The sequence below is a fragment of the Biomphalaria glabrata genome, chromosome 10 (genome assembly GCF_947242115.1).
Source record: "Biomphalaria glabrata chromosome 10, xgBioGlab47.1, whole genome shotgun sequence".
NCBI classification, from domain to species: domain Eukaryota; kingdom Metazoa; phylum Mollusca; class Gastropoda; family Planorbidae; genus Biomphalaria; species Biomphalaria glabrata.
In genome coordinates, this window is record NC_074720.1 from 19235653 (window position 1) to 19252609 (window position 16957).

A 16957-nucleotide genomic window follows, 5' to 3' on the forward strand; every position below is an offset into this window, starting at 1 on the left:
TAGCAAGAATTATTTAGCAATACTTTAAGAGAACAAAAACACTTCATTCAAATTTGTTATGTAGTCATTGTAACTAATGTTAAATTTTCATATAACTTTGTCAGCTAAATGTATGGTCATCCAAAATGATGAGGCCTATGTTCTTTGTAGACTTTATGAATGTACACTAGACTCAAACTAGTCTTGTCAATAAATTTTATTCAAAGTACCAATATATTTATATTTTTAATTATATTAAATTTATGCAAATAAAAATTTATTTTGTTTAATTTCTGTTGCAGACTTTTTTTTTCTTGTACATGTATTTTTTTAGTCCATTCTTTCAATAGTTTTTGTCAAGTGCTTTGATTTAGACAGCATTCAATGAGGAAAAAGTTAAAGGATAAAAGAATTTGTGGGTCAAAAAGGAGCAATAGGATTAATAGTAGTAAGACTTTCAATGTCTCATTCTTTGTCCTACACATTGAATCGAAGCAGGACGTTTTAGCGCCGCCGTTTTGGCGCGAAGGTCGTTTTGGCGCCAGCCGTTTTGGCGCGATATACATTATGTACGTTTATTGTATTATTTCTTTTAAAAGAATTATTCATATCTATGTTTTGCATGAGTGTTTGTGTTAAGACATATTTTTCACGTACTAAATGTAAATGTGTGTTTGTGTTTCACATCATTTTCTTTAATAAACATTTTGGCTTGTGTATGTGTGTTTATTAAGAGGCACACTTTTATTTTCAAAAAGTTTTTAAAGATATTAATTTAAAAAAAAAAAAAAAAAAAGAAATAAAAAACAAAATGAAACGATGAAAGACTAAAAATTGATGCAATTATTTGTTTACATTAACATTGGTTTATTTAATGACTGTATGGAATCTCCAGCTATACATACCAAACACTTGCTAATAATAAGTAACAATATAATACATGTACCATGTTTCTCAAAATACTGTAAGTTAAGTATACATAGACACTATGGTTATTTGCCTAAGTCGCTGGAATTCAAGGGTTCATTAAAAAATTGTGTGCAAGTCCCTTGAGGTATTCAATGATGTTCCTCTGTTGATAAGTTTGTACAATTACATTGATTCTCTTGTCTGTGTCAATATACTTTTTTCGTTTAGAAAGAGGCTGGTCTCCCCGGATATATTGTTCATATATAAGGTCTCGGCCTTTCTGGACAGCTCGTATTCCATCAATGAATTTCATATGGTTGGGTGGCTCATTCCAAACTCGGCTTGTAGTCGCCGATGTGCTGCTTCCGCAAAATTGTTTGTTCGATTATCCCCATTTAGTGTTCTCTGATAGACAGACCACATAGGAGGAAACAGAGCACATCGTCGAGTTCTACTGCTGTTTAGACGTCCAATATAAGTGTCCTCAAACCAGTTGATTATCGGAGTAAGATGTAAAGGTAACTCATTTGCAAGAGTTTCAACAGCCATATCCAAGTCCTCGATGGGAACAAATGCTAATGCAACTATCATTCTAGCTGCCAAAGCAAATTCTGGATCATTGTTGTACATTGAAAGAAGATTTTCATCTGTCAATTTCTTTCGCATATTTTTTGTCAGATGAAACAAGCAGCCATGTATTGCACATAACGGATATGTTGACTGTAGAGAGCTGTTTATGATACAAGATGGGATCTCTGTGGAAGAAGCAGCCCTCTTTCTAATTGTTGTTAAAATAGAGGCAGCCTGAAGTTGTGCAGCATCACATCCATGGCTGTGCTGGCCTAGTTGATTTAGAACAAGTTCGTTGTTTACAGCATCTGTGTGTAGACGAGCTCTACATTCATTTTTAAGTTCACAACGCCAGAACTTCTTAGAGTGGTCTGCACTAAACTTATCGAAAACATAGAGATATCCTTCATGCAAAATTTTGTCTTTTCCTCGCTTCGACTGGACTTTTTCCATTGTTTATATAGACTGCCACCAGGTTTTCAGTTAGAAATATAATAGAATGAAATGGCGAAAGTTTTTCTAGTCTGCGTACTGGATAAAATGATTAGTGAATGGTCCAAACTACGCGAGCTTATAAAGACGTAGGGGCGAAGAGATTGAGAGAGAGGGGTAGACTTTGGGCCGCTCTCGGAATTGAAGATTAAGGATTATAAATTCGCACCTAGGGATGTCAAGTGGAGTGCTAGAAACAGATTATCGTCTTACGCGTGAGAGAGGGGAGGGGTGGAGGAAAGAGTATATACAAGGAGTGAAATGTGAGCAGAAGAGAGGGGGCGGGATAGGTGTCACATGTAATGACCATTCCCAAGGAGATGATCGCCAGACGCATGACGCCAACGACCAGTGCTCGGTGCTGGTCTTGTCTTCATTTGTTTAACTCTACCTGCGTCAATGCGAGATGTGTCACCCAAATCACCCCTACCCAATTCCTCAAAATATATCTTTTCAAAGTATCTTAGTGACGTGAATTTGTTTCTATCTATTGTCGCCCATAGTGTTTGTTTACATTTGTGGATTCACGTTAGAGTTTGTACTGACCACATTCCGAGTCTTGATCTTTACTATGTGTGGAGTTATTGTCGTCATTCAGCGTAATAGAGCTTTAGATGTTAACATGGTTTTTGTAATATTACAGTGTGACACTTAGCTAATTCGTATATTACACTAATGTCAAATAAAAAACAAAATATTTTGGAAAGAAATCCAAAAATGTCATCCAATGAGATTAGCAGAACTCACATATAGCATGTCATTACCATTCAGGAATCTGACCTATTATAGGCCTATATTCATGAAATAAGCAAAACCTTTATAATTAAAAAAAAAACAATTCGCTGAACGGTGTTAGAATTCATACTATACATACAATATTATGGTAGAGTGAAATAAACATTATTATAAAAGTTACGTGCTTATTAAATTATCGTCAAATGATATCTCGCGCCTAAACGTCCCGTCGCCAAAACGGCTCGCGCCAAAACGTCCCGTCGCCAAAACGGCGTCGCCAAAACGTCACGTACCGACATTGAATGACATAGATCTAACCAGTAGTAGATTTTAGTGGCTACATTACATTCATCAGACATTGAAATAACATTGCGTAATAAGTTAAACTGAATAATTCTATTGCACTATCATGTATAGATTATATTGAAGACACTCTCGAATGTCTAAGGTGGCTAGAATTTTAAGATGTTTATTGAGGTTAGAAACTTAAGATGTATACGGTGGTTACAATAAATAGCAAGATAACATTGCCCACTTCTGCACATCAGTCTAAGAACTGTTTCAAATGTGATATACTTTCGAATTATGACAACCTTTGTAGCTAATTTATCTACAAGGCATGCATTCTGAGAATGCTACTGTACAGCAGGGAGTCGTGGACTACCTACGCAAGGCAAGAGAGAAAACTGAACTCATTCCACTTGCGTTGCCTCCGAAAGATCTTGAAAATCACATGGCAAGTGAGAGTGTGCAAAACTGAGTTACTTGCGCAAATGGGTCTTCCCAGCATCTTTACATTCCTCAGATAACACCACTAGCGCTGGCTCGGATATGTTTGCCGGATGGAGGATAATCGCATTCCTAAAGTCATTCTCTACGGCAAATCGTGTCTGGCTCAAGAAATACTGGTCGCCCCCAACTCCGTTACATGGATGTAATAAAATGGGACCTCAAAACATTGAATATTGAACATTGATACTGACCATTGGGAAGACATAGACCTAGACCGTACTAAATGGAGAGAAACAGTCACCATTGATACTGACCATTGGGAAGACATAGCCCTAGACCGCACTAGATGGAGAGAAAACAGTGAACATTGTTACTGACCATTGGGTAGACATAAACCTAGACCGTACTAAATGGAGAGAAACAGTCACCATTGATACTGACCATTGGGAAGACATAGCCCTAGACAGCACTAAATGGAGAGAGACGGTGACCAAGAAAGCAAGACTGTGAAAAAACATGGGCCTCAGCTCTGGAATAAAAGCATGCCATATGAAAAATGGCCGGCTCTTCTACTACCAAAGCGAAAGTTATCTTAAATTGCAATATATATGTGAATGGGAGTGTCTCTTCAAAATAGGGCTCCACAGTTTAATGAAAAAGTGTTCGAGATGAACCATAGTTGTTCTCCCTACAACTGATGGAGGCCTGCATCATTTGTAAAGTTGCAATAAATATCTAGAAAAAGTGGCCTACTTTTACGTTGACACACATTGACATCACACAATGTATTCATTATGCTTAATATAGTTGAAAAATCAACACTTTAATTAACAACCAAATTTTCTTTTTTCCAGAGCTAATGGAATCATTTAACCCTTTACACTTTGTTTAATTTTTGAGCTAAATTCATGAGTTGAATTCAATAACTTTATGTTTAGTTTATTAACTTATTAAAAAAATTAATTGTAAATTGATTGAAAAGTAGAAGGTAAAAGTTTTCTTAGAAGGCGATAGCAATTAAATTTAGAATTCAATAGTTACACAAATGGCCTAGACATTTCTTTTGACATATGGCCACAAGGTCCAGCTAAAATATTATTCCAAGAAAAAATTCCTGTCACAATATTGCCGACCACATTCAGAAGGTTTAAACTATAGGACAAAATATTTGTAATAAAACATAAAAGTGAACCTTAAAACGTGACACCTCAAGAAATCAACAGCAAAACAAAATTTGAGGAATTAATATAAAATTTTAATAATACTTTGAACTATGAATTAAGGTTGCCTGCAAATAAGAGAAGAAGAGCATTGTCTGTTATTTATTCTTGGCTTTTAGAGTTGCATAATAATGTTTTAATGTTACCCTAACCCCAAAAAATTAATGCAAAATATTCATGTCAACATTTCTGAAAGAGAGTGAATACTACTTTACAAATTTGATTTTTTTTCCATATATTTGACAAACTTGTAAAAATCTAATCTCTATGGCTAGTATTAATACAAAATAAAATCTTTCCATAAAAATAGAAAGTATTCAATCAAGAGAGGAAAAAATTGGTCACATCATTTACAGAAGTATATGGAATTTTTGTGCTATACCAGATTCATTGCATATTACTATAAAATATATTACTTGGTACATAATTTTTTTTATCAATTATTATTTGTTTATAGAAGTGAAAGGACTAATTTTTTTTTCATTTTTAAAAACAATCAGGAGAAAAAAATATGCCACAAATTTCTTGTAACTTTTTTATAATAAGACAAAATTTACAAATCTAAATATTTCATCCTTGTATAAACTGAAATCACTTTGGAAGTAATACATTCTTTTGGTGAGAAATGAAGTTGGAGCCTTCATTTCCATAGTCCTAAATAAACCTGTCAGTGTAAGTACTTTACAATCTTTTGCCTGTACACATTTACATGGATGGTTTTACACATTTTACAGTTGTCAAGTTTTCAAGCTCAAATGACTTCCTATAAAATTATCATAAGATTAAAGCAAAAAAATTCATATCTACACATTTAATCACTATCCAGTAACATTTGAAGACAAAAAATAAAGCAGCAATCTTAGACATCATTGATTAAATCTGTACACTTTAAGAGATCTTAATACATGGGTTTTACATTTTTGTTTTCAATTACAAAGTTCAAAAGTAAAAACAAAATACGATGATAACTCTAAGACAGACAATAGATATTTACATTGCTAGTAACAAATATCAAAATTTAAAAAATTCTATAATAAAGAAAGGAACCCTCTAAAATTGTCTCACTGCTTATTTCTATGGTTATCCCCTCCACAATCTAAATTAATGTAGTTGCTAATGATTCATTACATTTGTTCTTCTTAATTAAAGGAGGGTCTTCTGCAGTTATAGCTACATTTAATTTCAACATGCTTATAATGAGTATTGATAATTGTACTATCCAAGTATCTTATAAACCAGAAAACTAAATAATTGTTCTTGAACTAAACTTTCAAACAGTTATATAGGTCAGATACATAGATCAGTTACATAGATCAGGATAAGGATTCACATACAAGATTAGGGGTATATACAAAGGAAGGAATTCATACCAGTAATCTGAGCATAGCCAGAGTCATTTCTGTAGCTCACCAGTGAAAAAACTTTTCATAAAGTAAAACACAGATTTCATACTAAACTTGTGATATTAACTTTGATGATTTCTTAAACATAATTGAAGCACAAAAGTTGTAGATGTGTTAAGCATCCACACCATAATTCAAATATGTAATAATACAGATCACATGTGTTTCAATAAGTAACATATCTCTGACAACAGTCATAAGCCAGGATTTTTACAATGTTTTGCCAAAAAAAAAATATTTTGCAAAATATCACTTTTTTTTTTTAAATTCACATTTTACTGTTTAAGTATTCACACAAACACACACAAAATCAAAGTTCTCATAAATAAATGTTTAAATGTGAGCTCATAACAAAATATTCAAAAATGAAATAGGCAAATTTTATTTCCAACATTTTATAAATAATGCTGTCAGACAAAAACCTTTCCCATTAATGATAAATTAGTTAATTAATTAATTATACACACTCAAAGAAAAATCATTACTTAGTACAAAATCATTATACTTTATTTTTACCGAATACAAAATTTAAAAAAAAAATTAAATTTTTCAAAAGTGTCAAAAGATATGTTTTGACTTTTTTTTTTTAACCATGTAATTAGTTTTTGTCAGACACTTCAATAAATATCCATCAAATTATGACAGATAAAAAAATGTAAATATCATAAAAGCATGAAACTGGGGTATTATCTAGATAAAAACAAAGATTGAAATGTAACCCTGTAACAGTGTCATGACATTTAAAAGAAATATCAGTAGACCTATGATAGCTTTGTTTATGAAAGTACAAATGAAATAAAATATTTCAAACTGTTTCAGAATTGTTGATAGATTTTTTGATACAAATATTTTTTTTTTTTAATTTGACATTAACATTTCTAAACAGTTGGACAAGAAATGAAACAATTTTCTCCATTAATTATTGATATAACTCCAACCTGCTTCAGAGTACATGATGAAAAAATATTTGGCAGAGATGGAAATGAATTAACATTCTCAGAGCAACATTACAATGAGCCAGTTATAAGTCAATGTCATGACAGCTTACTGAAACCTGTTACAGTTGTAAGTGAATGCTGGTGCATTTATTCCTCAGAATGTCTGAAGCATTCTGGACTAAAAAAAAATACTTCTGAATCAAAATGTAGCCAGCAGAGTGCCTCGTGGGTAGTCTTGTGTTCATCTGAGCAAAGTGAATGAGATAATAACAAAACATAAACATAACATCATGATAACAATAATAAGTTCTATTTTAAACATAAATTTTTTTTTTTTTTACATGAGAATTACATTACTAATTTCATATTTCACAAGCTAATGTGATTCAGGGAATGGTCAGAGTTTTGCATGGCAGATCATTGATTCTGGAACTCTAAGCTTTTAATGGAGACTACTTGAAACCCCAAAAGATATCCAACCTGAGATATGGCACTAGATCAGAAAGAAAGACTCATAGCCCTATCATAACAGAGCATAGCTTGCATAAGACAAGAGTTAGGATACTGATTCATTTATTTCTTCAAATTTCATTCTTATATGTGTTATAATATCCCTATATCTTTCTTTCTCAATCTATTATTCTGTGTTTTTCTTTTCCTCTTAATATTACAAACATACTTGGTTTATAATGATAATTTTTTAAGAGAAGATCTTATGGGTTTTATTAAAATAAAGTTCTAGGTTTCTATATATTTGATCACCTATTTATAAAAAAAAATTGCTTAGTAAAATAATGTTTATCATCAACCAGAATGATGTAAAAAAATTGTTTAATGCATCACAGTTAATATGGGTTTTATTTTTTAAAAGTTCTAGGTTCCTATATATTTGATCACCCAGTTATAAAAAAAAATTTTTTGGTAAAACAATGTTTATCATCAACCAGACTGACCTAAAAAAATATTGTTTAATGCATCACAGTTAATATTGTCTTATGGCTAAGGCACACACACAAATATAATTATTATTTAAATATATTTTGGCCCTACATTAACACTACCAAAGACAAAAATCTTCACAAGATGAAATAAGATTAATATCTAACACTGAGATCTTACCAGCATGCTGATTGGTCCAAGTAGTGAACTAATGTTATGAGAGAGCTACACCCATTCGTCTCAAGGCTAACATAGCATTAATTGCTTTCTGTTACAAAAAAACAACATAATTAAAGCAATGAAAAAAGTTATCTTTATAGTATTTATGTTGTCTTTATTTGATTTTGCTATATTGGAAGATACATTGCAAAAATAACAAAGATTTCCTCCTATATTAGAATAATAATCAGGTTTGTTTTTTAAATTTTTTTAAAGATGGAGAACAACAATATTTAACAAAAAAAAATAATTCAGAGAGAAAATATAACATGATTGCAATTAGTTATTTTATTTTCAAACTTACCTGCCATTTTCTTCTATATACAAATTTTCTCAGCCTCTTTTTTGACAGAGATCGTTCTAGAAGTTTTCCTTCTCGTTTGACTGACCTCTGAAGAAATCATTGAAATGTAAGTTGATGCTCACAAAATTTGTTACAGTTGTGTACAAGAGTTAATGACCAAAATATTCATACCATAAAAATTATTAACAAAAGGAGATTCTCAAAATGAAAGTGGACCTACCCTCAGCCACTGGTGTTCCAAGCAATCTGATGCTGACATTCGTTTTCTAAGGGAAATATACACAAGTCTTTTGGTGAGAACTTTTCAAATATCCGTCTTACAATACATTAAAAAAAATACATAATTTGTATATTTTGTTTTGTTCCAACCAAAAATAATTTTAAGGGTACAAGTTTTGTACATTCCTCTAGAATAAAAGATTAGATCTAGTAGATTTATCACCTCCTAGCGCCGAATTCCTGCAGGATGGAAGGTGCTCAGGACCATTGGAACATTTGGAAGACAGTGTGAAGCACATACACTGAACCAGGTCGTAATTTCTATGTTTCATTGGGGATAGTGGCCACAATGTTGGGACACAGTTTGGAAAACACTTTCTAAGTGTTTGTAAAATGTTTTACGTTTCGGATGTTCCTTTAGAGTTGAAGATAATTTACTTCCTAGTCCAAACCACCCACAGGACCCACAGGGGGATGGGAGCGGGCAGGGTTTGAACACGGGACCATCAATAAGTCCAAACGACAGTCCAGCGCGCAAACCGCATGACCAGGCAGCCATCCAAAAGCCATCCATAAGCCATCTTTATTTATAAGTATAAAACCAAGCAGACTGAGATCTGAACAACAGATTGTCTTTCTCTCTCTCTTACTCTCTTTCACTTCTCTTTCACACACTTCTTATCTGCCATCTTCAGATCTTTGTTCTATTTAAAGCTAGATCTAGCTACCTTGGTTCCTTCACTAGTAGTTTTGATATAAAGTCTTTAGCTTCACTGGATATACTCTCAAATTCCTCAGCAGTAAAGTCCCATTTAGCCATTGTAACATTGGACAATGTTTCAGACTCAGATTCTCCCATAAAGGGGGATAAACCAGATAATCTGAGAAAACAAAAAAAAAAAAAACAACTTGGAATGAGTAAAAGATCTATCAATCAAAAGGATTATCTATCTATCTACAATGTTGCTCCCCTCCCTCTATTTTTCATCCTTTTGGTCACTTTTTTTTCATGCTAAATTTTAAATACAGTTACTTGCTCTTTGACTTTAAAGATTCGGATTATAGTCTTGAAGCAATAGTACGGTAACACAGAACAAGAAGAGGACACAATATGGATCATTTGGGGGGAGAGGAGGAGAAAGAACATTGTCACCTACTAGAAGGAGAGTGCATGAGAATGAAAAGAGTAAGAGTGGGAGATATATGAAAATAAAATGTTAAAATAAAGAAATGTGTCAAAGACGCTAAATTTGAGAGATAACTGTTGCCATACTTATAGGCCTATCTCAAGAGTAGCAGTTGATCTTCATATGAATTCTGTTTTATTAAAGCAAGATGGACTAGATCTATAGCCGTTGCCTTTTTGTTTCTAGTTCCGCCACTCTAATATAACCTACTTACTACTTCTACAAATTATTTTGTAATACAAACGGAAAAGTTTCGAAATTGAACTGCAGTGCCAAAAAGTGCACCACACAATTCCTTATATAGTTGACCTTCTGCACACCGGATACAGCACAAAATGCCAGCTATTTATAATTATCCGCCATAGATATTCAATTGGGGCCTATAATCTAAAAATAATAATAATCAATCTATCAATAGTTATGTCTTTGCTACCATCAGCCTATCCACCAGTTTACACCCAACATTTCCTTGCAGTTAGTTCTGCCTGTTCACCTGTTTCGACAACCTACCATCAGAATGTAAATCTGACTGACTGACTGACTGATAATAGAGACTGATAAGAGATACTTACAAGACGTAGCATATCACTCCAACGCTCCACATGTCTGTAGATGGATAGATCCTGTCAAAATTGACCACTTCCGGCGCGACAAACTCCGGGGTTCCAAACAAAACTCTGAGATCTTCTTTCGGGTCATATTTGCGAGCCAGGCCGAAGTCAATGATTTTTATTCTGTTGCCTTCTCGTGTAAGACACAAAATATTTTCCGGCTGTGGACAAATAAAAAAAAAAAACTTCTTATATTATAGCAGCTACACAGGTTATAAACAAGTGAGTATCTCACTATTTGTGTATTGTCGATATTAATCTTCGGAATCGAAGACATTGTCATTAATATTAATAGTCAACGCCAACATAAATATATATCATGTTTTATCAGTTCAGACAAGGGATTCACTTGCGTTCTAAGGCTGTCGTGACGGTTCGTGTAGCCAAATCAGCAGTTTTTAGCGGCATATCAAGAGAGAGGCCGATCCATTCTTTCACGTTCTTTTATTGATAATGTAATTTTATACCTAGGATCAAAGCGGTTTTTTTTTATCACCAGAGACTCAAGAAGCAATATATTCTTTATCATTCTTTTTTCCCCCTTGAATTCTTTTATTTGTTCTCTGGAAAAACCCGCGTCCATATTTTTCTCTTCTCCTTCCTTAATTCAATAAAAAACAAATTCGCAAAGACCTACGCCCCCCCCCAACCCTCCCCCTCTCGCGTTTAATTCACTTACGCTGCCGCACCCGATGTTTATAACACATGTGCAACGGACTGAAAACAAAATGATCAGACTTAAAAATGATACTCTCTCTTTCTCTCTCTCTCTCTCTCTTTCTCCTTCTCTCTTTGTCTCAATGCATTAATAATGTATACGTCTATTGTGACGTATTCTAACTTGGCACTCACCCCGTCCTCCCCCCAGACCCAAGTTTGTGTGTTGAGGTACGTATCAAAGAAAACTGGCATCGACAAGCCTTGGATATAGGCTGGATGTTTGCCGATGACAAGATCAACTTTCTGGCTCACTTACTGATACATCTATCCCTCTTTGTTTGACGTACCGCCGATATGAACGATGGCATTTAGCCATTAGCCATTATTGTATACCACGTGGCGCGCAGATAAAGATGTTTTGTTAACATTAGCCATATTGACGCTATACATATTGCTGTCAGAGAATGCTGGGAACTTGCGTTTGTCTCCCTTACTATTACCATTTATCTTCCTTGCCATTAAGGTTGCCTCCCTTTCATTACAATTGTCCTCTTTACGCGTCGTGAACGTAAAATATTTTTTCAAGAACCAATTGACCCGCCAAACAATATATCCAAAGGACTCAATTATATACGAGAGGCGGTTCTTTATAGAGTCCCAATGTACATAAAGAGAGAAAAAAAACTATTACTTAAAATGAATTCCTTGATAAATATAGATTGGATAGAGTTATAATAGGCCTACAGATGATATACAATACAAGCTCATAACATCTACATTGCAGTTTAGTAGCTTTTGTGAAATATGTAAGCGACTAAGTAGGCTATTAGAGAATAGAATGGGTTGTCTGAATCTGCCCGGAAAACCAATGACTTGGCAGAGCTTAAGTCACTGATTAAAATGCATGGCTAGATTAACAGATGAAATGCGTAGGACGTAATTATTTTCTCTTTTGAAGTAACGTCTGTAATCTATAAGATAAGATAGGATAATATCTTTTAAACATGTACTAAGAAATAAGAATCTAAACTTGGGACTATCGGATTCAAATTTAAACAAGGAGAAGATAACTGTGGAAAATGTGATATAGGGAGAAACCAGAGAAAGAGTGTGAGAGAGAAAAAGAGAGATTGATAGATCTACATATATATACACTGAAAGAGTGAGAGAGAGAGAAAGAGAGATTGATAGATCTACATACATACACTGAAAGAATGAGAGAGAGAGAAAGAGAGATTGATAGATCTACATACATACAAAGATACGTCTGTGCATGAGGGGTTATGGATAAGACAAGGCCACTTTTAGACTGCTCCATGGTAGGAAACAAAGCTAGATCTGTACCAAAAAGACAGCGTATGTAAACTTGAGAGAGCTAGATTATGAATCAGGGGCGTCCCCTCTGGACAGTTTTATATAAAAAAAGTTTTAATGTTAAGGACTAAAAATGTATGATGAGGGAATGGGATACACACATTTAAATCCAAACCAACTTTTTCAAATTAGCGACGCAAGAGTAATAGCTATTACTACCACCCCTCCACCCAATATAAATAATAAAGACTAAATTATGGAATGAGGTGTACTTGTTCTATTCAGTTATTCTATGGTATGTACTAATTATAGGTATGACATCTATTACTCGGGTAGTTGTGAACTTGTCTTTGGTCGATTAAACCTATGGGATCAACATGTTAGTAGCACAAGTCACACAAATCAACATAAAGTTAAGTCAACATATAATGCTGACACACAAATCAACATACAATACAAACATTAACATACTAGACACAAACGAATATACAAATCATACAATTTAGCATACAAGACGTACACTAATAAAAATCAACATACAAGACACAATTCAACATACAAGACACAATTCAACATACAAGACACAAATCAACATACAAGACACAATTCAACATACAAGACACAATTCAACATACACGACACAATTCAACATACAAGACACAAATCAACATACAAGACACAATTCAACATACAAGACACAATTCAACATACAAGACACAAATCAACATACAAGACACAATTCAACATACAAGACACAATTCAACATATACGACACAATTCAACATACAAGACACAAATCAACATACAAGACACAATTCAACATACAATACACAATTCAACATACAAGACACAAATCAACATACAAGACACAATTCAACATACAAGACACAATTCAACATACACGACACAATTCAACATACAAGACACAAATCAACATACAAGACACAATTCAACATACAAGACACAATTCAACATACAAGACACAATTCAACATACAAGACACAAATCAACATACAAGACACAATTCAACATACAAGACACAAATCAACATACACGACACAATTCAACATACAAGACACAAATCAACATACACGACACAATTCAACATACAAGACACAATTCAACATACAAGACACAAATCAACATATAAGACACAAATCAACATACAAGACACAAATCAACATACAAGGCACAAATCAACATACAAGACACCATGGCCAGATCTACACACATATTGATGTAATACTCAAAGAATCTGGGACTTCACTTGTAGGTGAGCGCTGTTCTGCGTTCCTCTGAAGATTAACTCACGCACAGATCCTTCTGCAACACATTCAATTCACCTGGATTCAGTTAAGCACGAATTAGGTCAAAGTTCACCCTGCACCTAGGTAGATCTAAGTGGCTGATGTAGACCAAATCTGTTGTGTTTTGGTGCACGCCGAGGTCACCTGCGTTGTATGAACCCGTCCCAGTCGTACGGAGATACGAACAACTTGGCTCACATCACCATGCAGTCACATATCTCATGACCACATATAACCACATGACCACACTTGCAACCCTCACACTATATCGTATAGACACATACCTACCATGGCATTCCTTAAAACGTATGACCACGTGCCTTATATAGCAAAGGAATTTTTAAAAATGTAAAATTTAAATTGTAATAGATCTAGATTATAGACAAGCTATAATAAATCTGTGCAATCAGAATATTTTGACCAATTGTTTTTGTTTAGCGAAATTTCAGTCTTTTAGCTTTCCCAATACTCTTTGATCCTATCAATTGTCTGGATCTGTTGGGAAAAAAGGGGGGGGGGGGGAAAGAAGGGGGTATCTCTGTGAATGGTACACTGACAGTTTTTAAATGTATAAATATACACAGTGATTTTTTTGTGACGGCATGCACTGGTACGGCGTACCGGCACCTTTTTCGATGTGGGGAAAAATTAAAACTTTTCTTGTATTTTAACCTTTATTATTAATTTATTAATTTGTTTAAATTGATTTTTTTTTAAATTGCGCGCAATAAGAATTAAAATATAAAATGTGAAACTGCTTCATAAAGCAATAATTTAAAAAATTGAAGTTGGTTATTATAAAATAAAATTGTTTGAGACATTTAGTATCTTTGCAGTTGTGATTTAGCTTACATCGAGGTGCGAACTGGTAGTAATAAGTTAGGCAATCCATCACTGAGTACAAAAAAGGCTTAACTTAAAAATTTAGACACCATGTAAAATAAAAACTTAACAAGGTTATAAAGACAGTTTGTGTGGAAACAGAAACTCTAAATCTGCCCCCTGAAGCGGTAGGCTCAGGCAAGAATATTAGAAACTGTGAATTACAAACAATCGAAAACTACAATCCTTTGTTATTATTCATATGTATACAATGAACTAATAGATATGAACATATAATATAGTTCAATGCTAACCTGGCCTAACTGATGTTATTTAATGATTATCTAATTGATATAATTGTTTTATAAAGGGTCAATCCCTCATTTAGGGCATTAAGAAGAAAATTCCCCTTTGGTTAAATGTGTGGAAAGGTCTATAGTGTATGATATCATGTTTCGTGTATATAGGCCTAGTATAAAATATTGCTTATTAATTGTTGTTTTAAACAAATTCGAATTTTATGAATACAAAATACATTTTTTTTCTATTTTAATACAAAATAAGTATTTAATTTAAAATGTAAGTAGCTAATATGACAGAAATACTAAATTTAGTAATACATTTTTTAAAAATACCAGAAATGAGATGATAATATGCTGAAATGACTCCTCCCTTACTAAATAGTCTCCCGTATTTTCTACTATTGATAGTGAATAGTTGTGAAAATGGTGTAGTTTTATGAAAAAAACAACCTGAATGCATAGATAATTTAAAAAAACAACAACAAAACTTTTCACTTTTAGATAAGAAAAAAATAGCCGTTGCATCAGAACATTGATAGATCTAAAATTACATGATATCGGATTTTCAATATCTTTTAAAGTCTTTGAGATCTAAACGGTACGGACGGACGGACAGACAGACCACACAAAACAATTAGCGGCTAATCCCCTTTCAGGGGTCACTAAAAAACTAACTAGACTCCATGTAAACTTAAAAACTTAGAGCACAAGATATTCCACAATAGAATTCTAGAATAGAAACTTTAGTTTTGAAAGAGTTTAAGCATGCAGACAAGTCGTCTTTAAGATCCCCCCCCCCCCTGGAGAAAGATGAAGTTGAACTATTAACTGGAGAAAGATAAAGCTGAACTGTTAACTGGAAATTTTTATTTGATTTGAAGACTTAATCTTAACATTCATAACTAACTATGATTCACAGCTAATTTGATAAAAATCTCCTCCAGCCCTCTGCCCTGTACTTAGTTCAAATCATATCATTTATCAATGTGTATCTAAATGTTTGTGCCATGTGTTATATGAGTGTTCGTTATTCTTAGATACACTTCCAAACGATAAATGTAAACAATTTAGAAACGTAGGCTACTAGAAAGCACTTCACGTCAATGCTAGAAAAGTCGGTGACGAAATTTACGTACAAGATCTTCAGCCAACGGAAATACAATAATTTGAAGAGCACCTACAGAAGGCGTCGACATCAGACGTGAGTCATCAAACCACCAGAACCTGCACAGGAACTGGTTATGGAGCTTTCTGGGACACTTCTAGTGAGGAAATGAATCTACTTCTAGGATGAGGAATGTAGCGGTTGTCTGCCTTGCACATACTTGTCTTAGTCTGACTTCATGTTTGTGTTTGAATATTGAACGTCTTCTAAAAGGTCGTGGTATACAATATGTTTCTAGAACGAGGCATTGAACTCGACACTTTATAGTACGCATTTTGATGAGTTCCAATGTTAAAGTTCAAGGTCAGAGGCTGAAAGTTAAAGTAAGAACGAAGAAAATCACAAAAATAAACCAGTTAGTGTGAAGGGGTTAATCTTTAGTCAGCAGTGTAGATTTATCTTTTTAAATAGCTGATGAAGCTCGGACCTTACTTAGGCGTTAAAAGGAGAAGGAACAGATTATTGCGGACTAACTGAGTACTGAGAGTAGGCCTAATGATGAGTTGGCTTTGATCAATCACGATAAATGGACAGGAGTAAATTAATAATTTATAGTAAAAAAAAAAAGAATAAATTTAGAAACAAAAATCAAAACTTACTAAAATGTATACAATAATTCCTGGCTAGGTCTCAGTACACATTTAGTCCAAACAATTGGTAGTGAGAAATCAGAGCATTTGGGTGTAGCTTCGCCTAATAAGTCTTAAACTTTTACAATTATTTTCGACCGCTGATGCATATAAATCACTTCACCTCGTCTAATATTAACCTTTTGTTTTTGTATAAGGAAAAATCATTTGTGAAAATAGAAATGAAGAGAATGTCAATTACCCAATCCAGTACAAAGCTGCTAATTCTCTACAAAAGGTTTATCTCCCTTTAAGTTAGTACATTTAAAAAATATAATAATATTGTGGATTTCTATTGTCA

At 33.6% G+C, this 16957-nt stretch overlaps 1 protein-coding gene across 3 annotated transcripts in view; it reads right to left on the minus strand.

Moving 5' to 3' along the window:
• Nucleotides 1-4650: 4650 nt before the first annotated feature.
• The window catches only part of LOC106072218 (myosin light chain kinase 3-like), a 63665-nt gene continuing 51358 nt past the window's right edge, over nt 4651-16957 (minus strand). For all 3 annotated transcript variants that reach the window (XM_056044432.1, XM_056044431.1, XM_056044430.1), the window contains exons 6-11: nt 10419-10618; nt 9388-9540; nt 8661-8706; nt 8441-8527; nt 8098-8185; nt 4651-7223 (exon numbers count right to left, since the gene is read on the minus strand). In XM_056044432.1, the coding sequence (XP_055900407.1) occupies nt 8132-8185; nt 8441-8527; nt 8661-8706; nt 9388-9540; nt 10419-10618 (540 nt within the window). In that variant the 3' untranslated portion in view covers nt 4651-7223; nt 8098-8131. The remainder of the gene's footprint in view (nt 7224-8097; nt 8186-8440; nt 8528-8660; nt 8707-9387; nt 9541-10418; nt 10619-16957) is intronic.